The 23,939-nt window shown below is 41.5% G+C and overlaps 2 protein-coding genes across 4 annotated transcripts in view; both read right to left on the minus strand.

The window, feature by feature from the left end:
• Positions 1 to 14,760, minus strand: part of kif19 (kinesin family member 19) — a 22,144-nt gene extending 7,384 nt beyond the window's left edge. Inside the window, exons 1-6 of the mRNA XM_008314336.3 lie at positions 14,706 to 14,760; positions 14,215 to 14,564; positions 13,404 to 13,484; positions 2,096 to 2,206; positions 1,914 to 2,001; positions 1,004 to 1,140 (exon numbers count right to left, since the gene is read on the minus strand). Of these exons, the coding sequence (XP_008312558.1) occupies positions 1,004 to 1,140; positions 1,914 to 2,001; positions 2,096 to 2,206; positions 13,404 to 13,484; positions 14,215 to 14,253 (456 nt within the window). The 5' untranslated portion in view covers positions 14,254 to 14,564; positions 14,706 to 14,760. The remainder of the gene's footprint in view (positions 1 to 1,003; positions 1,141 to 1,913; positions 2,002 to 2,095; positions 2,207 to 13,403; positions 13,485 to 14,214; positions 14,565 to 14,705) is intronic.
• Positions 14,761 to 15,457: 697 nt separating this feature from the next.
• The window catches only part of ttyh2 (tweety family member 2), a 41,027-nt gene continuing 32,545 nt past the window's right edge, over positions 15,458 to 23,939 (minus strand). Inside the window, exons 7-15 of one of the 3 annotated variants that reach the window (XM_008314338.3) lie at positions 21,764 to 21,833; positions 21,565 to 21,620; positions 19,641 to 19,733; positions 19,447 to 19,539; positions 18,608 to 18,750; positions 18,095 to 18,280; positions 17,910 to 17,988; positions 17,116 to 17,142; positions 15,458 to 16,495 (exon numbers count right to left, since the gene is read on the minus strand). In XM_008314338.3, the coding sequence (XP_008312560.1) occupies positions 16,415 to 16,495; positions 17,116 to 17,142; positions 17,910 to 17,988; positions 18,095 to 18,280; positions 18,608 to 18,750; positions 19,447 to 19,539; positions 19,641 to 19,733; positions 21,565 to 21,620; positions 21,764 to 21,833 (828 nt within the window). In that variant the 3' untranslated portion in view covers positions 15,458 to 16,414. Of the gene's footprint in view, positions 16,496 to 17,115; positions 17,143 to 17,886; positions 17,989 to 18,094; positions 18,281 to 18,607; positions 18,751 to 19,446; positions 19,540 to 19,640; positions 19,734 to 21,564; positions 21,621 to 21,763; positions 21,834 to 23,939 lie in introns of all 3 variants that reach the window. The other 2 variants (XM_008314339.3, XM_008314340.3) reach the window with 2 other exon arrangements.

Below are 23,939 nucleotides of genomic sequence, written 5' to 3' on the forward strand. Positions count from 1 at the left end.
ACGGATGGAGCGAAAAGGGCACGGAGGTCATTAAAGCACCTAACAATTCTGGCTCTGAGTCTAAAAAATGAGGTCCATCTTTGCTGATGCTACATACACCAGGCTTTGATAGCAGCAACAGACCATCACCTTCCTGCTGTTTTACCCATGATTCATCACTCTCCGACACTTCACACCCACAATTAATGTATGCAACAGAGCTAAACAGAATGGACCCAAAGTTTCTCTGTTTGATGGGGTAAAAACTTTCTCTGCAATCTGTTTTTGTAGCAAAAACTATTACAGAAAGTTAAGGCTCCATGCGAAGCCTTTATGACAAAATCATTCATTTCCGTCTGCACTGACTTCAAAACATAAATCTGACAATTGGAGAGAAAATAGAAAATCGCTGTATGCCATAAGTACAAATGTTTTTTAGAAGATGTTCCCCATTGTTGGTGGCTCATAGTCACTTTTTTTTGCAACAGATCAGATTCAGATAGATGGCAACTCCTCTAGTCAATGGTGGAAGGGATTTCTTTAGAGCTTTAGTGAGATTCGACAGAGAAAGAGAGAGACTGTGCATTATCTTCTAACAAAAGACAAGTCAAAGTAGAGAGAAAACCTTTGAAGGAAACCCGAGGCAAATTAAAAGCCATGTGGATAGGTCGACTCAGCTCAGCTCATTTCAAGTGTGACACAGACGCCTGGAAAAAGTAAAGTGATAGCCGTGGTATCTGCCTACAATTAGCATTAGCTAACAACCACAGATTTTATCAGTGCAGAGGGAATACAGGACGGTGGAAAGACCAGGAATATCTGGAGCTCGAGTTTTAAGAAAAGAGTGGAAAAAACCCCTCACACTGAGTTATTTTTCAAGTTAATTGCCAGAACATTTTGTGCCTCACTTATCGCCTCTCAGGCTGTGAAATGTGTCATTGCAGCAGCATTAAGTGGCCTATCTGTTGCATGATTTGGATGAAAGAGTCCATGGAGACAGATTTTCAAAGAGTGAAGTTCAGACCTCCAAATATGACATGGAGACGCTGTACTGCATGTCGTCACTGGTCTCCTCAATGGCACGGAACAGGTCATTTAACGTGCGGACGTAGATGCCCGGCTCCTTGTCTGTTCCCAACATGGTGTAGGTCTTCCCGCAACCTTTACAGAAAAGAAATACACGTGTAATTTAAAAAACACAGGATTATGTTTTTGCTACCATCTGCTGTCCATTCTTTTATGTGGAAGCTCAATTCAGAGTACAACAATAGCAGTATCTGTATCAGGCCCAATACTTCATTCGAATACTCAAATACTTGTGCCAATACATTGAAGTTTGAAGACTGATACTAAAAGCTTTTACTGTTTTTGGGGCAAGACTCAATACTTTGTTTAGGACCTCTGTTTTAAATAATAGTTTGTGTGAATATTTTAACTAAATTCTTAGGCTCATGATTTTCTTGACCATTTTTCCTTTTTTAGGCAGCTTTGATAAAAAACAAAAACACATAAACAAATAGGACAACCATAAATGTATTGTCACTCTAAGGAACTAAATCAATGTGAATATACTTAATCGTAGCTGGAATAAATGGCTTTTCTACCTAGTTTGCCACAAAGTATTCCATAATTATTTTAATCAACAAACAAAAAGGCAGAGACAGTTACTGTCAGATGACATCCAGCTTTTCTGAAACACTAGAATAAAACCTATATGCTAACCTGATAAGTAAAAAAACCTGAGTCATTCAGTCTGATTAGACCTGCACTAAAACCAGAACCCAAAATAGATGAGACTGAAACATGTCACGCCTGCTGTGTGACTGAGTGAGCTGACTCAGACTGAGGCTGATCAGAGCAGTGACGTGTGTGACTGGTGGGTGACACACACCTCACATCTACAGAAGAGGAGTCAAATATACGTGGATACAAACCTGTGGGGCCATAGGCAAACACAGTTGCATTGTAGCCTGATATGAGGCCTTCAATGAGCCCTTTGGTTGTAGCTCTGTACACCTCCTCCTGCAGGGGAGTCAAAGAGATGTTTGTCTTCATTTTAGCAGAGCAGATATTGTTGTACACTAGTTTGGTGTTTTTTTTTTTAGTTTAGGCTTACTTGATTGGCCAAATAGTCAAAAGCCACGTCGAACACGTATGTTTTCTCTCTGGAGCGGTTGGCACGCAGGATGTCATCCGGGTCCTCCATCGGGTCCATCAGAACCACCATCTTAAGAAGTCAGTGAAAGTGAGGAGTATTAGCTGGAGATACAATTGCAAACTGATATTTTGGTCATAGCAGCATATTGGTTATATTTAGCATTACCTTTAGAGAAATCTGTTTAAATAAAGTACACATACTGTACATCCCTCCAGTGAAGAGAAAGCTAGCTTCGTTACATTTCATGTGGCCCATACATCTGTGCAGTAATGAGCTTTGAATGATTCTATAGTTCATTTCTCTCACTGCATTTCCTCCTCAACGGGGCTCCAAATGATTCACACATTAATATGTGATCACACTGAAACAAATGAAATAGAATATTAAAAGTAACTGGAAGCAGGAACCAGCGGTTCTTCCTCCTGATTAAGAACTCTCAGAGAGTGAAGAGACATGTTGAGTGTGTGGCTGCACGTATGCAAATAGAAAGTCACCCAAGCCATCTGCCATACTCTGCTTACACAACCTAATAAGCCACCACAGGCATTTCAAAGTCATCCTGATGGCTGTGCAGAACCAGGTTATCTTTGATGTTTCATGTTTTCATTTTGTGCCATGTGACAGCCCTACGACAAACACGGTACAATCCTCCAGTCACAGCTCGTTCAAATGGACGTTCCCTATGAAAGACATAATGTGATCTCCTGCTGTTAAATTGTCAAACGTGTCATTAGATGGACCCCCAGGGTTTACTGTCGAGACGATCATGATGCTGCTCTCCTGCTGATCCACTCTTTTCACCAGTGGACATGGAGAGTCCTCTGTGGCCCCTAACCCTGGAGCAGACAGCTTTTTTGATGACCAGCTCAGCCACTGAGCCGCTCACTTTGAAGCCGCTCAATTGAAATTCAAGAGGAGAGATTTTACTTTTAATAAATTGACAACAGCAACTGAAGACAAGGAGCCGGAGCGGCTGGCGAGAGCTGCAATCAGTTTCAAGGGGTACGGCAGAGATTAGAGGAAAGAGGTGGAGAACAGACGAGGAAGAAGGAAAAGGAACCAAGGAGGAATAGGAAAGCAGCATCACTGCTTGATTGTCAGATCTCTCCTGTCTTTGAGAGCGCCGTGAGGCAGGTGATCATCATACTCTTTCTTGCCAATCCCTTTTTTTCCTCTCTGTCCCTGCCGCTTCTCCTCTGACTTTTCTTTGCACGTTGCTGTGCTGCAATGACGTACTAGTTCTGATCGCATTTCACATGAAGGATACGGTGATCGAGGGAGAACATCTCTTCGTATTAGAGGTCAAGAGAACATTATACTATTCGTTTGATGAGACACTTAAATACTAGAAATAGTTGGTGACTGAAATAGAAAACTGAGAAATGATTCCTATAGTGAGATCAATTAAAGTTATTATGTTTGTTACAAAATTAGTATTATCTCAATAGTTTATAGTTGAAGAAAGTTTGGATTACCGTTGACTTAAACTTGAAGCCCCTTTTTACCCCTAACCAGAACTGATGATTCACCCACTGAACTACAATCAGTAGTAGTACAGACTTCTTTGTTTTCCACATAGAGAAAAATGGTGGTTTTTTATATATTCTGTAGGCCATTGTGCTGCAAGGACGCATGAAGTACCAATTTTGTGGGAATGAAAGGGCTTTTATCTGATAACTATACTCTAACAGCACACAATGCCCTTTCAAATGCAGCCACCTTAATGTTGACCTGTTGCTGTGTGAATGTGTTCCTTGAAAAGTTAATGATCATGAAACAATGCTCTTGAATAATTGCACATATAAAGGGTATCAAATAGTGCACGCATCCATGCACAGTTTTGTGCCCGTGCAAGCTCCTGGTGAAATCATTAAGGGTGGTGGGTGTTGATAACACTTCTAGGCCCATCTGTCACCTGTGTTACTTCAGTTACAGCAGCTCCACCCAAGGACGGCTACACACAGCAGCTGCTGCTCAGGCTCCTTCTATAACATTCATTTTCTTAAGTCTCCTGATTAGAAAGTAAGGTGCGATTCTAATGACAGTACACTCTGTGTGCTTTAGACTCTGATAACATTAAGGGACGGGAGCTAACCTTCCCTGGAACTAACATACACTAAGGTGTTGGCCCAGTGCTGTCTTTTAATGAATTAGAGTGTGTTGTAGGTACTTTCTTAATTGTCCTACAGCATGTTTCAAAAATTAGAACACATAAATAAGGGCTCAAGTTAAGTTGCGTTATGTTATGTTTCGATTCTATTTCAGTGTGTTGTCATAGGTTACATGGAAGTCACAGTTGACTCCTGTAAACACGGGGGGAAAAACCGCCAGATCACAGCACTGTCAACGGGATCAACTTGATGTCAGCTGATTAACCTGTGTTGAGTCTGCAGAATCTGGCTCTCGCCCATCAATCCATCCTCCCATTTGCCGTTGGTGAGCCACGGAGCCACGGCTGCACAGCAACAGTTCTCCAAACAACCAGGGCACAATACAGCAAACACAAAGCACATGATAAGATTAACAGAAATAGCCACGTGGCTGTGGAGCTGCTGCTAATGAATGAAACAGGGAACATGCTGTAACATCCATACCCTCTGATGTGGAAACATAGGTTTTTCCTTTGTTACAAAGTACAATCTTTACAAGTGAACTGTGCAGTTCCTCTCAGCTTTAATTCTACCTTTCTTCCAGAGACCAGGGTCTGAGGAGAGTAGTTACTGACTGTGACCATTTAAAGATCCAACAAACAAATGAATCGTTCCACTTTCCCACACATCCATAACATATAATATATAAAAGACAGGCGCTCTCAGCTAGAGGCCGTTCACACAGGTCCTAATCAGTTACTGGTGTTTACGCTGATAAAGATGTTTGCTTTGACCTGCAGCCAGAAGAACCCAGCAGTAGCAAGAAGCTTAAAGAAAATCGATTTCCTCCTTGACAGCCTTCATACATCTCATTTTAAAGCAGTTTTAATTATGACTTTCCCCATTCATATAATTATTACCAATAACATTTTTCATTTGAATTCAAGGCTAGACTGAATTAAACTTGACCCCGGGCAAAGACAGCAAATGGAAGCAATGTGAATTTACACACTGTGGCTTGTGAAATAATAATGGTCTCATAACTCACAGGCAAAGTCATAACAACAGCTTTCTAATGCTGCGACATGAAGACCATTAGCATGATGGAGTTTCTAAATGCCATAATAGACAAAAGGGAACAGTGGAGCACACTTGTCCACTCACTGTTCTGGGTGATGGGTTTTCTAATCAACTGACCCTGCTGTTGAGCTTGTTAAAGCAGCAGGCCTGACTCGGTTGGCCATCCTGCTGATTGTGGCACTGGCAACTCTCACCGCCGATCCATAATTCAAAGCCTGGATGTTTCTCAAGCCAGCCTGCTCTGGTTGGTTGTCCCTGACTGGCATCACTCCTTCGTGCCAAGTGGTAAAGGCTGCCAAGACAGGCAACATAAGTCAGAGGTTCTGTAGGCATCAGCCTCTTTTACAGGCACTGCTTTCATTACACCTACAAAGTGACCTGGATCGCTAATAAATGACAAGGAAACAGCTGAAAATCTCCATCATATAAACGACTCGCAACGTGCGAGCCATCACTCATGTGGTGCTAACTCACGGTCCGATTAAAAGCTCCATAATGTGTGTTTTTTTCAAAGTGTTCCCTAACACAAGCTTTTCTCTTGGGGAAAGTGAAACTTTATCTGTGTGTAATTTACACATTCGAAGGCAGCAGCTATAATTAAGGACAGTTTTAGTTTTAGTAGTTAGCCACTGGGTGGGGGGGTGGGGGGGCAGATGGAGATGTAAATGTCCAGTCTAAACAAAGGCACACAGAAGGGAACTTGAACAGCAGTGAGAGGGACACGACACATCCACTCATCTGTCCACACTGACGTCACATTTTACAGCCTGGCCTGTGTCCAGATTTTATTGCTCTAGACCCAAAGGTCACCAGACCACATGTTCTATTATCCACTCTGTAGTGTTGACCATGTATGTGTAGGCAAGATTAGAATGGACCATTGTTGACATGCTGTGCATTAGTTTGACAGAGGAAACATCGTTCTTTTTTATGTCAATTTAAGTACATTTTGGAAAATGTATTTTGCGATGAAGTTCTAAAATACTACACATGAATACTGTATGGCCAAGTCTCTCTATAGTCAAGGGCTAGTGTGTTCTGCATAAATTGAATGATATCCTATTACCCTTATCTGGACACTGCACAATGGCATAACATCAGAGTCACTGAACAATGGCATCTACTTGCTGCATCAAGAGTACCACGGAGAACAAAGGATCAAGATCACAGAAAGAAGCTAATCAGGTCCAGGCAGTGACCTTAACGGGGCAACCTTTTAAGCTGCCATTTCACGAAGGCAACCAAAGCTCTTGGAAAGTCCAGTGCACACAATTGCGGTTGGTTATCTGATAGAAAACCTCAGCGCTGCCCTACCTGCACCCCAACAATGCTACTGTATATCTCATTTCAGGGTCGCCCGATGATCGGAGGGGAGCGTCGGCTCACGGTGCACCTGATACAGGGTGCCAGGTAGCAAGGTCTGCTCTTCATTTGAGGTTACATAAGATGTCAGATCGTGGCTTTAACAAACCAGTGGCGGGTGGATTTATTTAAACGCAAGTCACTGTAATTTGGGCTGAACACTGCTGTCTGCACAAAGACTGCAACACACATTATGTCAGAGAAGATAATGGGCAGAGTGCTCATCTTCCTTTCTGCCACATCCTTCTCTCTTTGTCATTTCTGTTTGGAGCACATGTAGCTCAGATGCATAATTGGCAGCACAGGCACAGATGGTTACAAAGGATAAGAGCAACAATACAGCAATTTGTCACCAGTGAAAGCGATCCATTAAACCTGCAGATGTCAGTTTAGTGCAATGATATAGGAGCTCTGTGTGACTCCCAGGCCACAGTCAACAACGAATACCTAAAAATACGCCTGTTCCTCAGCCAGATGCTGCATCTTCAAGTCAGTGAGATTATGAGTACATAGAGAAGTACATCTGATTATTTCTTGTTCTTTCATTCCACTCATTTCCTTTTGTCTGCCTGTATTTTACAACTGTTACAAATGTTAGATCATGACACAAAAGTGTTAGAGCAAGAGTCAACAGCCTGGCTTTAGAGCCTCTGTGACGCAGGCTGCAGGTTATAGTTCAAAGGTCAGAGGTTGTCCTGAGGGCCAGAAGCCACTCCGGCAAAAAGACAGATAAATGCCCAGAGGGCAGTACGGAGGAGAGAAGGAAAATCATCACTTAAATCCACTCCGGCAAAAAGACAGATAAATGCAGCTGTGCTAAGTACTGTCACAAAATATGCAAGTCTGTCACCAACAGCTAATAATTTAAAGAACCTTTGTCACTGCAAGTCAAGTCCAGAGACCCCTGCTGAATGTGCCCACCCTCAGCAGTAGAAAAAACAATATAAAGCTACCACGACATAAAATGTATCTTATAAAAGGTTTATCTTTGAATACTCCACATGTAATCAAAATGTATTAGCTGGATCATTGTAGGCATTAACCAAAGCTGGTGTAGTTTTTATGATCCATCCTCATTATGTGGCTGGTTCCATCATTTAAATGAAGCGCTTTTTGACCTTTAATGCCCTTTAGAGGTGGAGGGAATCAACAGCCACAAGCAAAGATCACTTCAGTGCAGTGTCAAGTTAACTTCACACCCATTTTCACATGTTATGACATGAGTGACAGCAGAGTGTTGCTTTACAGCTAGCTATTTCCAGACATTTTTGTCAATTTTGCTGCCACTGACATGACATGAGTGGACGAAGCGGTCTGTGCCAAACACAGAAAAGCTGCTATTAGTGTCTTCAAGTAGCACCGATCTCTCAGCAGCAGCAGAACACAGTGAACTTTCTGAATGGTTTTCAGAAGGGAGTAATAAAACATTGCTTTCGTAAAAAATGCAGAGGGAGAGAAGAAGTGGAAGAAAAAAAAAAACCCAGAGGCTTTTAAGTGCACAATGAATTATTCTTTCTTGTCAGTTGGTGTTATACTGAACTGAACTAGAACCAATGGTAATAAACCAGCAAATACGCACTGTATCCTTGTTTTCAAATGCATACTCTGAATACAGGAAACAATAATTATTAACAATAATTTCCAGATAGTACCAGAGTCCTGTACTGAGGTTAAAGAATTCTGTTTCAAGCTTATGTACACTGTACAGATGAGATTTAATCAGTAGACTACTGTCCCTTTAATCCCATCTCCACTAGTTGATCGTTTCATGTGTCCTGATAAACCCCATCTCATTAGAAATGATCTCACTGCTCCCTAGGCCACATGACTAATACCACCATCATTATTATCATCATCCGTCATAATACTTGCTGTTGTGATGCATATTTAAATTAGAACAATCACAATCAACAGCCTCAAGTTAATGTTAGTGCGTATTCCCCATTAATCTAACATTGACAAATTGTAAGTTGAGTTCAAATGTATGTGGACCAAAACGACTGCCTCGTGTGTTTGTATGACAGCAAACAAGCCTGTTAGTAGCCTTCAACAGTAAACAGGGATTTGATTTTCATCTAATACACAGCGTTCTGCTTTCAAACGTGGTGCAGACATTGTTCTGTGAAGGTGGCGTCACAGAGGAGTCGTGCCAGACAAACAACACAGTTTTGACAAGGGAGTTACACTGAAGGCTCCTGGGACATATACTCCCTGTAGTTTCTACAATCCCAGTACAGTAGAGCACAGAAGGTGTGCTGATTTCCTGTAAACACCTGTGTGGAACTGCGTATCGTCTGTACTGCCTCTGTATCCTGACTTCATTTTTTTAAAGCAATGATTATTTTTATATATTTTGAGTTGGAATTTGAAAGTTTTTTTGGGATTTTGTTTTTTTCAAAGATGATACACTTCTGTGTCTGTCTGTGTCCCAGTGGTCAACAACTTAACAACAGCTTAACGATTGTCCTACAGGCCCAAGACATTAGATGGCCACTATGGAAACAGTGCAACTCTATTCTGGTTCTGTTACACAGAAATGAGCTCATACATGTACTAATGTGCATACACATGGCCAAACATGTCCGTCTCTCAATTTCACTTTTTATCCGAAACGAAACAGCGGCCCAGTGATAGGTCTGTGTTTTTTCACGTGGACCACAGAATGACTCAGGGATGCCCAAGGGCACCGCGCTGTGCTAATTCTGCAGCGTTCACTGAGTTCTTCTATTATTCAACAGCTGTACTGTATAATAATACCCGCATTTTGAGACCTTGGGACTACTTCTTCTCGCGTTTACTTGAACTGTTTAAAGCTGTTGAGGAGAACCGAACGGCAGGGTCACTCCAGCAGCTTAGTCTCCTCCAGTGGCTGCTTGTGGTGAGCTGTCGAACCCTGCCCTCTCATTGTAATCAGGAGTGGAATACTAGCAGTGATCGCACACTTCACATTCACACATGACAGCCTCTACCACAGGAGAGGGCAGGGATAAGTGGAGTCAGAGAGAGGCTGAGAAGGACAAGTGGAGTCAAGGAAAAGACGAGATGATCCACTCCACAGGGTCATGGCACTCTATTTATACTGATGTATTGACCTGGATTTCAAATAAAGAAAGACAACGATTTGTGTGTTCCCCAAAATAGATGATTGGGTGAAACTGGTCTTCATAGACCAGGACTGGCAGCTAGGTGAAGTGGTTACACCTGAGGAAGGACCTGTTGAGTACTGTCCATCATAAAGTTTCAAATCAAATCATTATGTAGAGTTTTATAAAACGGAATGTAACCAAATCATCACCCAGTCAAACTTTTTATCAATATTTAGAAACGTTAACAAACTCTACACACTTCCTGTTCCTCTTGGTACTTTTGATAAATCCTACTACCTGTCTGAGACTAATTATTGTTTGTTAATTATGGGTGTGTCAGAAATATTGAAATGTTTTAAATTTCGTCACAATAAGACCTCAGTAAGACATGCTGTATAAACAACCCTACCAGTAAACACACTGCTTCGTAAGGACAACAACTTCTATCTCATTTGTGTTTCTATGTTTTCCTGAGGGAGCATATTATGGCTGACAACAACATTTCTACGTTAAAGGTGGAGGCAATTTTAATCTGCTTTCACTGACAGACCTGCATAGTGGTGGGTGGAAACTCTACACTGTGTACCTCAGGTGAGGTGCTTTGTGCTCTACAAAGGCAGAAAATGTGCCAATTCATGGGCGTACTCTGATCAAGTAGACTTGTACTTGGAAAGGGCTGAATGTAGCTCATTGTTTTATAAGGACTCTACAAAGGCAGCGGGGAGAAGAGAGGTATGTTTCTAATCTGATCACTGACCTTCTCTCTTTCACAGAGACTGTCAATAGCTTTTTTCGGGCAAGGGTTTGCAAAAAAAAAGATGACCTTTAAATGTACGAAGAGAATACATTCAGGAAATATCAATACAGTAAAGGACAGTTACCTGGCCACTACACAAAGCAAGTGTTTTTTAAAACAACTCTCATGCAGCGACTCAATCAAATCCCAGCTGTTGTGCCCCTCTTCCATGCTGTTTTTCTGTACGGTGGACCGTACCACTGAGGATCAGGAATAAAAAAAACAAGAACAAACAATGGCCCTGACCTTGTCTAGGTGTATCCATGGAGATGAGAACTCACTGTAAAGCATTCCCTACTGTGTGCCGCTGACAGGCTGGCCCTGCTGCAGACATGCTTCACAACTCCGACATCTGAGGCTCAGGCTGTAAACACACACAACTGGAGCATGTACAGACTTTAGAATAGCAAAATCTACAAGGAGAAAACAACACTGGATCCCAACATGACTTGACTGTGTACTTGAGGGTTGTCCTTAGCATGTCCTGTGTAATATATGTTAAAGAAACCCTACCATATGTGTATCATGAGTGTTTACTCCTGTGAATAGAGTAATATTACTGCTGTATAATGTTATTTCCCCCCTGGGATCCTACTTAGAAGGTTCATGGCTGTGGCTCTATCAATTACTTTGTCTTCACTGGGATTAAAATCCAGATCAACCAGGTGGAAAATAAAACCACCACAACCACTGAGCTACAGCAGACCTCAGCTACTTCCCTTCATTAAGGCTCACACATCACACTGAGATTATAGCCTGCTTTAAAATGACACTCATTAGACACTGCAGCTGCTGGCTGTGTCGTGCATGACAAGATGTCCAAAACATATATAAACACACTTATTCTAAATATTCCAGGCAAAAACAATACCAGAAGCTATTATTTTTGAAATGTACATTAAATCATGCTTTTAATTGGAGAGTTAAAACAAAACAGCTGTGGTAGAGTGTTGAATTTCCAGAAGTATTTGTTTTCTGCTCATTGTAGGATTAGAGGATCAGCACACTGAGGAAGATGACGACAGAGATGTTTGAACAGGAATGAGAAAGGAGATGATACTAATCAAAGTAAAAAAAGCTAAGTGTTTAGTTTGTTTGCTTGAAAGGAAATAAATGTGCGCTATTTGAACATTTCATTCATAAGTCCACCTCGGTACAACTGTGACCTGTGTCTAAAGTCTAATTGGTAAACAGGCAACAGGTGGACCATGAAAGACATGAGCCACTGCAGCAGTAGTACGCTGAAGGGGGAAAACAGAAGGCAGGTGGCAAAGGGCTTAACCTAAGCTAAACTCCATCCAATGAGCTCACGTCCTCAGGCTTAGCCACGTTCAAGCTGTCAACTTTCTGCCAGGAAAGCCAGATCTAAGAAGTCAAACCCAGACAGCCAAGAGAGGCTGCAGCATCCCGCTAATCTGTCTGAGCGCTGACTGTGATGCACAAGAGTCCAAAAATAAAGTAAACAAGAACATGTCTGCTAAAGGGCAGATTGTCTCACATTTTTATCTGTCTGGAGTCGAGCGGCCCTAATGGCCAAAGGCAGGGGTGAGAGATGCAGGTAAACAGGTCCAGCTATCATGTGTGCTTTAATCCCACACCATTGTTGCTGCTAATGACCTGCCTCACTCCAGCCCTGCTTTTGTGTCAGGTTAGTTCAGGTAAAGCGCAGGTAAACAACAGATTCCCAGTGTCTCAGTAACAAGTGCGTATCGTAACCATTGCTAATCCTCCTGTGTTGACGTGCCTGAGTGAACTTGAGGTGACCCCACACCCAGTGTACCAGACGTTAGCTCAAGTTCTCCAGACATATATGCTGTCATCAATAAATATACAGTAGTAGTTATCTAATTATTTAGTGGTAATTAAGAAGGCTATATACAGTATAAGCAATATATGACTCCATAAGAAAGTTATTGGAATTGAAAAACAATTTGCTTGACAATTTAATACGCAGACTTGAACTTTTTTTTTATATCTATATTTTTCTGTGCTCTGTCATCTGTTCCACTGTGGGCTAGCTACAACATTCACCTGTGCTACTGGTTTTCATCTTGTCTGGTGGTGGCTCCACAGGCTGTTACAATGAGGTAGACAGGAGTTCTGCTGTGCAGGGCAGCTGTCGCTATGCTATTACTTTACTGGTGTCTCTCTCATTTATTACGAGCTGCCACCACCACTTCGACCAGTGCAACTTCAATCAGCCTGGTCTTAGAGGGAAGGCATCGCTGCAGGTTCCCAGTCAAAAGCTCATTAACGTTTGCACTTCCTTCATCATTATAACACACTCCACTAGTGGTTCTGCTAAATAGTCTCCATCAGGGACTTGTTCGTAACCCAGGATTACCGTCACAGGACCCACTGGGAGCTGCAGCCAGAGTATGGAAGGTCACATGGTAAAAAAGCTCATGATATTTTCCATGCAGTCATCATGACCTGAGACATTTCTGAATTGTTATTACAGGCTCTTTCCAAAGCCTTTGTGAAATGTTAGGGCGTCTCTATAACTAACTATAGCTGTTATAATCACCACTGATTGCTGCAATTGTTAAAGCTTACTCACTGAGAAACGTGATTAACATCAGAGCTGGTGATGTATTTCACAGCTCCAGCTCTGTACATTCTGGTGTCTCTCTCTCTCTCTGTCTGCACAGCTGACTCACTCAGCATTCATTTGATTAAAGATGAAACGTCACATTAGAGCAAAACAAACAGGTTCCTTTTCTTTCCTTTTTCCATCAAAAGACACTGTCTCTGTGCAGCCTGGTGACTGGCAGGAGGAGGGCACTGAAGTGGAGAACAACAGCCCTCTCCCCCACACTGACCACCCCCTCACACCCACCCCACCAGCTCACCTGCTCGTCCACTCTGTGGGCCACGACCGTAGCCGACTCCTCTTGCTCGGCAACACTGAGGGGTCGGATCCTCAACGCAACCTGTGTAAAGAGGAGGCAGCTTTATGTTGGGTTAGTGTAGAAATGAAACATGCAAATACAGTTTTCAGGTGGATTATTCCTCATGTATATATGGCCAAATTAATAACTAACGATATAACCAATATAACCTTCCCAACATGTTTAATAGAGAAACACTGTAATGTTGCACATCGGCTCTCTAAGGCTGACCTTCACATTTTACTTATATATGCCTATTTAAATTTTGAATTATTTTGCATACTAATTAAAATACCACATTGCATTCCGCTGCCAGTTGAATGTAATTTCTTGCTTATTAAAAAGAGCATAATATTAGCAGTAATGACCTTCTCCCACAAAGACTAATTTCAATTGGCCTGTAATTCTAAAAGGGTAAGGAACAATTTCATAGTGGACACCAAAAAGGACTTCAACAGACCAATGTTGCAAAAAACATTAATTGACATTTTTTCTAATTTGATTGATTATTTTAGATGTATAAAAACGAGTAATCATAAAGCAAGAAAAACTGTCTTTGTAACTGTGTCATTTGATGAAACGTTAATCTACTTTCTTGTATTAATCACACACACAGTGATTATTAATCTGCAGAGATTATTATGGGAGAACACTTTTATGATGTGCTGCACAGTACGATTTAGGAAATTAGGAAAGTGAGTTATTCCAACACTTTAGTCAAAGTTTAGATTTTGTGCGCGCAGAAAACAGTGAGGAACTGTGGGAAACTCACCGTGAGTTGGTGGTCCTTCGATTCCCCCGTGTCCTTCATGGTCACTTCGGTTCCAGTGAGGGACAAAGAGCTTCAATAGCAGGTGGGACATGGAAGAGACATCCTGCTGTCCACCTGCGGACCTCCTCCTCCTCCTCCTGCTCCTGCAGTCTCCAGATCACTGCAGCGGCACCAACATACGTTGTTTTTCTGTCTTTCTCCGGACGTGTCTGCTGACCAGCACGGTGAAGGCTGCACGGTGTTTGTGTCCTCCTCTGTCTGTGAAAGACTGAGTCCCAGCAGCAACAGTGTCCCGGCTCCGTCAACACGTTTCCTCCCGCAGTATGTTTCCGCTGAGAGCAATGATTCACCTGGAGACAGCAGCAGGCGGAAGAGAGAGAGAGGGTGAGAGGGGCGGGGGGAGTTAGAGAGAGTAAGGGAAGGGAAGGGAGGGAGGGAGGGAGAGAGAGATGTAACACAGCAACAGAGGACGCAACACAAGCTTCACCTACCGTCCGTCTGTCCGTCCGTCCGTCTGTCGAATCAGCTCGTCCACCATGTGTTGTCCCAGAAGACAAGCCCTCTAAAATATGTGTAATTTTTATATTATTATTACATTAAAAACAATAAACATCAGATATGCACAGTAGAACCATTGTCTACTTAAAGTGTGTTTTTTCTGTTTACATTTTGTAAATGTGAAATGTGTTACTTGTAACGGAGGAGACTGTTTAACTCTAGCGCTTTGCTGACATCTTCTGGACAGAATGAGTATTACATAACACGAATTGTCCTTGAGTGAAGAAGACAGGGACGAAAATGTTTGTTTTAACACGCCACAATTAATTTTAAAAAAGCCCGAGAAATATATACACAGACAAACATTAGGGACATTGGCTTATCTAAGCAAAATAAATATTTTGTCTCCATGTTAATAACAGACTAAGGTATTGTCTTACCCTGTCTTAACTAATTATCTTATGTTGACTCATCTCCAATTTAATGTAACTTACCTTTCTTTAAATGCCTCTTTTTTTCTAGGGAAATTTCTTATCTTGTCTTTCTGATCAAAATGAAACATGACTGAACCTAACTTAATCTGCCTTATATGTTATTTTTATCAAATGAAACATTGCATTCAGTTTACTAACTTAAATGTCCTACTATAAATATATAAATATATTCATAAAATAATTATTTAGGATTCATAATGAAATATATTCATAAAATAATTATTTAGGTTCAGTAAAAACCCATAAAAATGTACTGTAAAACACTTTTATTCAGCTTACAATGACAACAGAATTAGACAGTTGTCTTAGTGCCTATACAGTGTAACATGCCGAATTAAAAATCACACATGTGATTGATGCCACTGCACGTTTCATACCTGTACATAAAACCACTGTTAGTCATATCATCATATACTGCTGCATGTGTCGATGGTAAAGAAAAGACTCACTGACTACAGTTAGTGCAACATGGCATGAAGCAGAGATAACAGCCTAATGGCATTAGTCCAATTAGAAATACACAACAATAGGAATTAAAAAATACAAAAAAGTAGAGTGATCCACTGTGACATGCCAGAAAAAACTATAAAATATAAAAACAAATGGCACACCGTTTAGGGAAATCAAACAGTAGTAAGACAACAGTCTACTATAATACAATGACTTGTATTTACAGGTGGTGTGCACACACTAAGTTCATCCCAGTAACTGTGGAGATATAAAGCTTCACATTTTGCAGCCATGTCTGTGTATGAATGCAAATCAGTGATGTGAGAACAGAGCTTCCTCCTGTGTGCTGTCAGTGCAGGGGCTTTGTGCTTCACGCATCAAGAGAAAAACAATTTCATCTTCAGATCTTCCCATCTTCTTCTCTTGTTTATCCGTTCAGAATTCCTAGAATTGCTACTGTAATCTGTGATGAAGGGATAAAAACGGTCACCTGTTTCTCGGTGTCACGTGAAGACTTCAGGTCAGACGTGTTCCTCTTCCAGATGTAAAGACAAGGCTGATTTATACAGTTCATATTCTAAGGGGCAGAAGAGCAGGCACAGCTCTGTGACATAGACCCCGGGGGTGAAGGGTAAAGTGTGGGTCACACAGTGAATAGTATACATGTGGTTATGTTTTACAGACTAAACGTTACACTGTTCCTCAGTCACTGGGTGAGTGTGTGGATGTTGACGTCCTGTGGTGACAGATCAGAGAGTCTATCCCTGGAAGTTGTTTCCAAAGTGTCTACTCGGGTCCTCAGTCATAGACAGATAGGTGGCCCTCATAGTCGGGGAGTACTGTCAGTCAAAGACAAACACACAGAGAGACAGCAGAGATGAAAACTAAGAAGCTTTAAAAAACATTTTTTGTAAAATTGGAAATTTCAGGAAAATATCAGATGTTAAAAAAAAATTACTCATATTATGATTTCCATTTTTTGTTGTGGGGCAAATATTTTGATCCTGTTCCATATGGTATATTTTTTCCAAACACATTTTAGACAGGCTATTTTTTAAAGAATTAATTTTATACACAACTTGCTATAATTTAGATTTGGATTCAGATTTTACACCTGTATATACATCATATACACATACACCATGTGGCAGTACACGCCTTGTGAATAGTGCAGGACTGCATACACAGAAACTGACTGTGAGGAAAAGATCCAGGACTACACTCTAACTACAGTCAGAGTCTGTGGACACGAGTGAGAGACACCCCTAACTAATTCACAAAGACTGTCTGGAATGAGGACGTCATAGGTTGTGGGTTTACAGCCATGCCAACAGGGAAAGCAGGCAGGAACCAAACAAAGAACTGTGGGGTGAAAGACAGGTGAGAGAATTAGGATGTAACAGAGGAGGAGTGGAGGAGAGGGCGGGCTCTGTGGTGAGGTAGAGATCAAAAGACTTACTCTGTTTCTATACTGCTGAGAGTATACCTTCACACAGAGGAAATATAGAAATGACAAACACAAACAACACATGACAAACAAAAAAAAAAGTATATAAAAAGAAGCTGTTAGCCAGAGCAACCGCAGGATGCACAGCCGCGTTTATGAAGAAGAAGACATGCACATTATTTGCTGGTAGTAATTTGTTATCAGGATTTAAACATAACATTCCTGACTGTGGTGAAAAAAACACTTGAGGTTATCATGAAACAACAAAAACAAATATAAACATATAAACTGAGAAGTGAAACCAGCAGGAGAGGTAGAAATACATGAAGCTAAATGAGTTACAAAACCCCTTTTCTTTGCAGATGACATGCTTCAGGACCACACACGTGTGTTACCGTCCAGGCACATCTTACTGCACAGTTTCATCACACACAGCTCCTGCACATGTGCTTGCTGAAACATTAATGTGTACTGTTTCTATTTGTGTGTAATGTAATTTGACAGGAGTCTAGTTGGGCAGCGGTGACAGAGGCTGACGCTGACACAGTGGGTATGTTCAGTGGTAAAGACCTGTTTAAGTTTCTCCACAGAGAATAGGTCTGAGAAAAGGGTTAAATGATGCTCACTTCAAGATTAAATATTAACCGGTGTTAGGCAGTATAGAGGGCGAGAAGAACAACTGTTGGTATTTAGTCAAAGCAAGGCCATTTCATATGTTCAAGAAACGGCAAACAACGGAAGAAAGACTGGAAAGATGCTAATCTCTGTTAGCTGAGTGCTGACTTAGCCTCTGGGACCCAACGCACCGAAGGAGGTGGAGATCCTCGTCCTATCAGTGGGACATTTTCATACCGGGGATTTCCACCAAACAGTGCAGTCTGGTTCCTTAAAGTGAACAAAAAAAAAACAAACAAACAAAAAAAAGAGAAAAGAAATCAGAGAAAGTTCAACGTCACTGAGTCTCTTCACACATGGTTTTTCCCCCACTTACATGTACTCGGACATGGGGGCGTTGGAGACGGCAGGGGCCGGCGGGTGCAGGCTGTTCTGGCTGCCCATGCTGCTGCTGTAGCTGCAGAAGCTGTGCATGTTGTTGAGGTTGGGGTTCTGAGAGCCCGTCCTCCTCACCCGTGGGTTGAACGGGTCCTCGTCGTCGATGTCGTCGTAATCCTGTTCCCTAAACATCAGGAGAGGAGAAATGACAGGAGAACAGGTGAACCCCGCAGCACACTGTACTGTAGTATAGTAAGGATGTGTTAAATTATAACTAGTGTTTTAATGTTTGGATGGAACACATTTGTATATTAGCAACACATCAACAAGAAAAGAACAAGGCCAGGAAGTCATTATATTTGACTAAAAACAGAGGGAACATCAGTCTTTTGTCTAATGTTATGTGAAATACTAACACATGTGCATAATGAGTTTGTTGTGTGGTGCAGTACAAAGTGAGCAGGAAGAAGAAACGAGGGCAGCCACAGGACAGCACACAGAACACACTGACCTGGAGGCTATTTGTCTCCACGCCCGGGGAATAGCGCACAGCATGACAGTGAAGGCACAGGCTGAGAGGATGGAGAAGAGGCAGAGGTAAAGAACACCCTCCACCCCGTCGTAGCAAACGCCCACCATGGCATCCAGATAGTCCTGTAGAGGTCACACCAAGAGAGAACATCACACCAACAGTTTGCTCGTGTGTAGACGGTCTAGCTGCTACAGTGGAATTCAACGGTACAGTAGCACTTTAATGCTTTGGCCTAGTGTATGTCACATGCCTGAAGCAATGTACATCACACATGTACATTATTCACACGCACTGTAAGCAACCATGTGTGTTCAATGGTGCAGAGAATTCACAGATGAAGACGCTGATCAGCCCTGGGTGCATACAGTCTTTACGTGTGTGTGTATGTGTGTAAGTACATTTGCTTGTGTCAACTATGTGTATATGCATGTGTATGAGTGTGAGTGTGTATACATAATTTATGTATGTGAATATATGTGTTGAAATTAACAAGTAAATCGTCCCTATAAACGTTGCTATCCTGGCTGGTCTATACATTTTCACCATGACGATTATACACTTTGATAAATAAATAAATAAATATATATATATATATAAAATATGTGTGTGTGAACTGTATTTACCATTTTAAATTATTATTAAATGTTTGGTTTATGTCCTCAGCTTCTCTCATGTCACTCTAGTGACCCCTGGTGATTAATAAAGTGAAATACTCTTCACAGTTCTAAGTTCTCTTAGGCTAACATCCAGCGTGGCTGCTTTTCTTGCGTTGACCTAGTTGTGTTACTGAGCAGCCATTCTGGCTACAGTACACTGACCTTATTGAGCCCTCTGCAGTCCAGCAGAGCAGTCAGCTGGTGCAGGCCCACCTCTGAGGAGTTCAGTAAATGCTGGATACCGACAAGATCTCTCTGTGGAGAGGACACCATAATCAGAGAGACATTTCTATGGCGCTTAAAGACGAGCATCCATCTGCACCATTGATTAATGACTCAGTAAAATATTAATTTACCTCAGCTGTGGGGAACAGAGGAACAGCAAACTGCAGCAGACTCTGGACCTGGATCTGCATGGTGGTCATGGATCTCTGGAAGATGGTCAGTGGCTGTGGACAATCATAAAGTCAATACAACATTCAAGAATTCTGCTCTATTCCTGAAATTCTACAAATTGACGCATTTTCTTATGGTGGTTGTAATATTGCTGGTTGTGATATGGCCATTGTTGTAGTATTGTAGGTGCGATTGCAAACCACCAGGGGGCAAGGTCCACTCTGATTTAACCTGGTTATTTTAACTGAAGCACTAAAGCTCAGTTTCCGCCTTGTGCCTTTTTAAAAATGAACAATCACCAGGACCTGTGAACAAGTTCAACTTTCACCTCAATTTGTGTCTCGACGGTTCCATAATCTAACAAGCTGCAGGCTAAAAGGAAAACAGGATGTGGTCAACGACCTCAGCTCTATATCTGCTTCTCTGTACAAGGTCAAAGGGCAGGAAGTTCTAACGGCCTAATGTGATATGACTTTTTTTAGGAAGCTTGTTGGAAACTATAGAAGGGTTGAATATAAAATAAGATGAGGATAACAGCAGCAGAGTTAAGGCTGCAGTGATGTGTACAGGACCAGAGAAGGAAGTACTTTTGTTATTTTATTAGAGTAACTAAAATAAGGCACAACTCAGAGAGACGGCTGCATGTTGCCGGAAAAGACAACAAATGAACAAACAAAGGAAAACCAGATCCGTCTTCAGCTTCATTTAATATGAAAAACTATTTTATTTAGGTTAAAAATGTGTTGAATTTTCAGACGTTCAGGTACAGAACCTGTGATGTTTTAATGGACCTCACGACCCGTTTTACATTTAAATGAGAGGATACATTTAAATGCCAGGCTGTACCTTTGGGACTGAACCTGAATTTATTCTGAATAATAACTACAATGTGTGAGCAGCACTGAATGTTATGGCTGATGGAGAATTCCACACCCAGAAGAATTTGTTGTCTGCTATTTGTACAAAAAAATGAGAAATTCATACCTGCTTCACAGATTGTTGGGACAACATGCAATTTGACCACTTGGTCGGAGTTTTGGTAGAAGAAATTATGGTTTTGTGCTCTACGAAATTACAATATTTTGACATTTGGGATAAAAAAAAAATCATGTTAAAGCTCTGCAGTTTTTTTACCCCATTCTTTTCCTGTAAAGACCTGAAAAGATCAACAATCCAAGACTACAGTTGTCTGATTATCATCCCTATGATTCATCAGACATTAGTAATCGAAGACAGATTGGGATTGCATCAGGGGCAAGTCAAGCAGCTGAACTCTTCTACAAAACAATGCCTTGGAAATCCACTAATGGACTATAATATGATCACAGATACTTTTGGCAACAACTGAGAATTGATGATCATTTTAGATAAAAAAATATAGATTGTTGTTTGTGTTGTTTCCTTCTCTGTCCTTGCTCTCTGGAAGCAAACCTGAGGATATTGTTAATTTTGAATGAAGCCTGAGTGCAGTGTTGAGCCCATGTGGTTTTGTCTATTACGGAGGCATGGTGGTTTTTAATGCATGTCCTCGGGGGCTGTAAGGTCAAATACATTCACCTCACTCCATGTCCGTAGATGGTAACAGGCCAAAGAAAACTAAGACTGGTGAATATGTTACAGCTTTCACACACGCACATGTTCACTTGCTTTTTAAGAAACCTATGAAAAAAGTTTCCTAATTACAGATTTAACTGGGCTTGCATTTATAGTGTTATGAATATTTTTAACATAAAAGGTAAAAAATCTACACCACTGTGTAGTAATACAATACATTTGTACTTGTACAATACACTGGCACATAGTGAGCCACAAAATCAATCCTAACAATGTTGTGTCACATCACATTCAGTGTTGATTCATCCTATTGTGTGACACATTTCTTACCTGCTGGAAAGGGTTGGAGAGAGTCTGGTTGCAGTAAAGGTAGTAATGGACAATATCTGTGGAACACACACAGACACACTGAGGAAAAGACTTTTCAGAAACTGTTTTTTTTTTGTAACCCAATAATCATATTTGTATGACCCATATTTAAACTATTAATGCAACGTTTTGTTTTTCATTTGTTGGAACACATGCTCACCAGCACTGACGATGCTTTTTGTCTGGCTCATGAGGTACTTGTCAGGGGACACACAGAAATCACTGGTACCCTGAAACAAGACAGGAGACTGTGATACTATCCCTCTCTCTTGATGTGATACAAGAGAGAGGGATAGATCTTAAATTAAAAAAAAAGAAGAAATGAAAGTGGAAAAAGTGGAAGCAGGCATCAGGGTATTAATAATAGACAAGCACCTCTACGATTCCCTCTGAGTGAGGTGTGTGACGATGGTGACTCTCATCTTTATCTCTTAAAAAACCCTCAGTGTTCTCTCTCCAACCACTGCTTGTCCACTGCACAGTGCTGAGGAGAAACTTCAGCAAACTGTGCTGTCCGAATGTCAAATGTCCCCTGGGCTGAGGACAAACACACACCAACTGACTCTACTTTCTGAGGCAGGGCGTGTGAATGAGCGTTAACTCTCAGTTGAGTAAAGAGCAGGTTTGATTTTTCTCAGACAAACAGTTTTCACTGGCACAACAGCCCTGGTGCCCTGCTGTCTTTAATTAGCAGTTGTAAAAACGTGGGCATTCATTAAACCCCAGCTTCTGCTCACGGAGGCACTTATTAGCTGGCAAACGTTTCAAATTCCCATGCACGCACGCAAACAACTGCAGTGTTTAGATGTTCTCCAAACCCAGACCCATTTACGGTGAGAGAGCGGTGTAGCTGCTGCACTTCTGTGTACTGACGGTTTAAGCTGAGGAAGCATTTTTGGATGATTCTCCAACATGTGCAGGTGGGTTAGCCTGCAACACAGCTGCTGTGATCTTCTACCGCTCACACTCTGTACAGTGTGTTCTACGCAGCCCGTTGGTGTGGAGAGCAGCCTACGGCTGTAAAGGAACGTTTACTTTGGCTGTATTTTGGCAACTGGTCTGCCCCCTCTGTAGAGAAACAGATTAAAAAAATTGCAGGATGTCTGGTGTTTGATTTATGAGTGTGTCTCAATGGGATTAAAAATGACTGTAAGATCAAACCAAAGTATGAGCTAAAACTAAGCACTTTTGAAATCCATTTAAACTGCCCCATTTGGTTTGTGCACACTGGCCTACCATGTGTACTGGGTTAAAGTGACTTCATTAGGCCACTGAACGTAAAATGACTTTCCACTAATTAATAGTAGTGTAGTACTGAAAAATTCTAATTTATGTAAAACATATTTCCGATCCAGCATAATTCACACAGTTATCCAATGAATAAAACAGCACTTTAAAGGACCAGCCCCAGTGTTTTCATAGGAACTCCCTATTGATGTGAGTCTATAGAGCTTCACAACAGAACAAACCTTTGACTGATTTTACATTTATTTCTTCCAGTCGACATTTAATGTTGAGGACATTTTTATTTATTTATTTTTTAACTGTTTCTTTTAATACCTTTCTGTAGGTTGTTACTTTGTGGACTTCTGACATTTGTTTGCATGTGACATGTAAGTAATAAAAGATCAAATGTCTCTGATCAAATTTACATTGTGTTTGATCTAATAATGCTGGAAACCAAAAGCCATGAGTGACTATCCTTTCAAATGTGCAGCCAAACACCTACACTTGGCATCTAATGGCTGTATATGCAATATATTTGTTCCCCACAGGAGAGGAAATGGGCTTTTTATGTTGCACTTCTCTAACTACTTTTTTTTTTAGCCTCCATCCATTCACACAAATGCTCATGTAACACATTCATACTGAACATTATTCACGCATGATCACCGCGGTGCAGCCAAGAAGAGTGGGTGTTGGAGACGGCGCTCCATTGGGCGTTTATGACTGTCCGTCCTCTGACGTGATCTTCTCCACACGCAGCAGCCTGATGTTAGTGTTTATTATCTCTATGTCAGCGCTCCGAACGCTCCGCGTGCTAACACGCTTGTGTCAAATAAGACATTCAACCAGCAGATGTATGGTGAGAGTGAGAACCACTTGAGACTAACGCACTGCAACAGATTACACCTCCTGCTGATTTTCTACCCTGCGTCATTATCTGTAACATAAATTCACACATGTTAACACTTCTCTGAAGCCCTGAGTCACAACACAGCATTCAGAGAAAAACAGCACACATGCCTGAAGCCAGTCAGTCAGTCAAGCAGCAGCAGCAGCAGCAGCAGCAGCAACAGCAGCAACAGCCACCAACCTCCGGGCTGCAGCCACTT

The sequence above is a fragment of the Cynoglossus semilaevis genome, chromosome 8 (genome assembly GCF_000523025.1).
Source record: "Cynoglossus semilaevis isolate Cse_v1.0 chromosome 8, Cse_v1.0, whole genome shotgun sequence".
Taxonomy (NCBI): Eukaryota; Metazoa; Chordata; class Actinopteri; order Pleuronectiformes; family Cynoglossidae; genus Cynoglossus; species Cynoglossus semilaevis.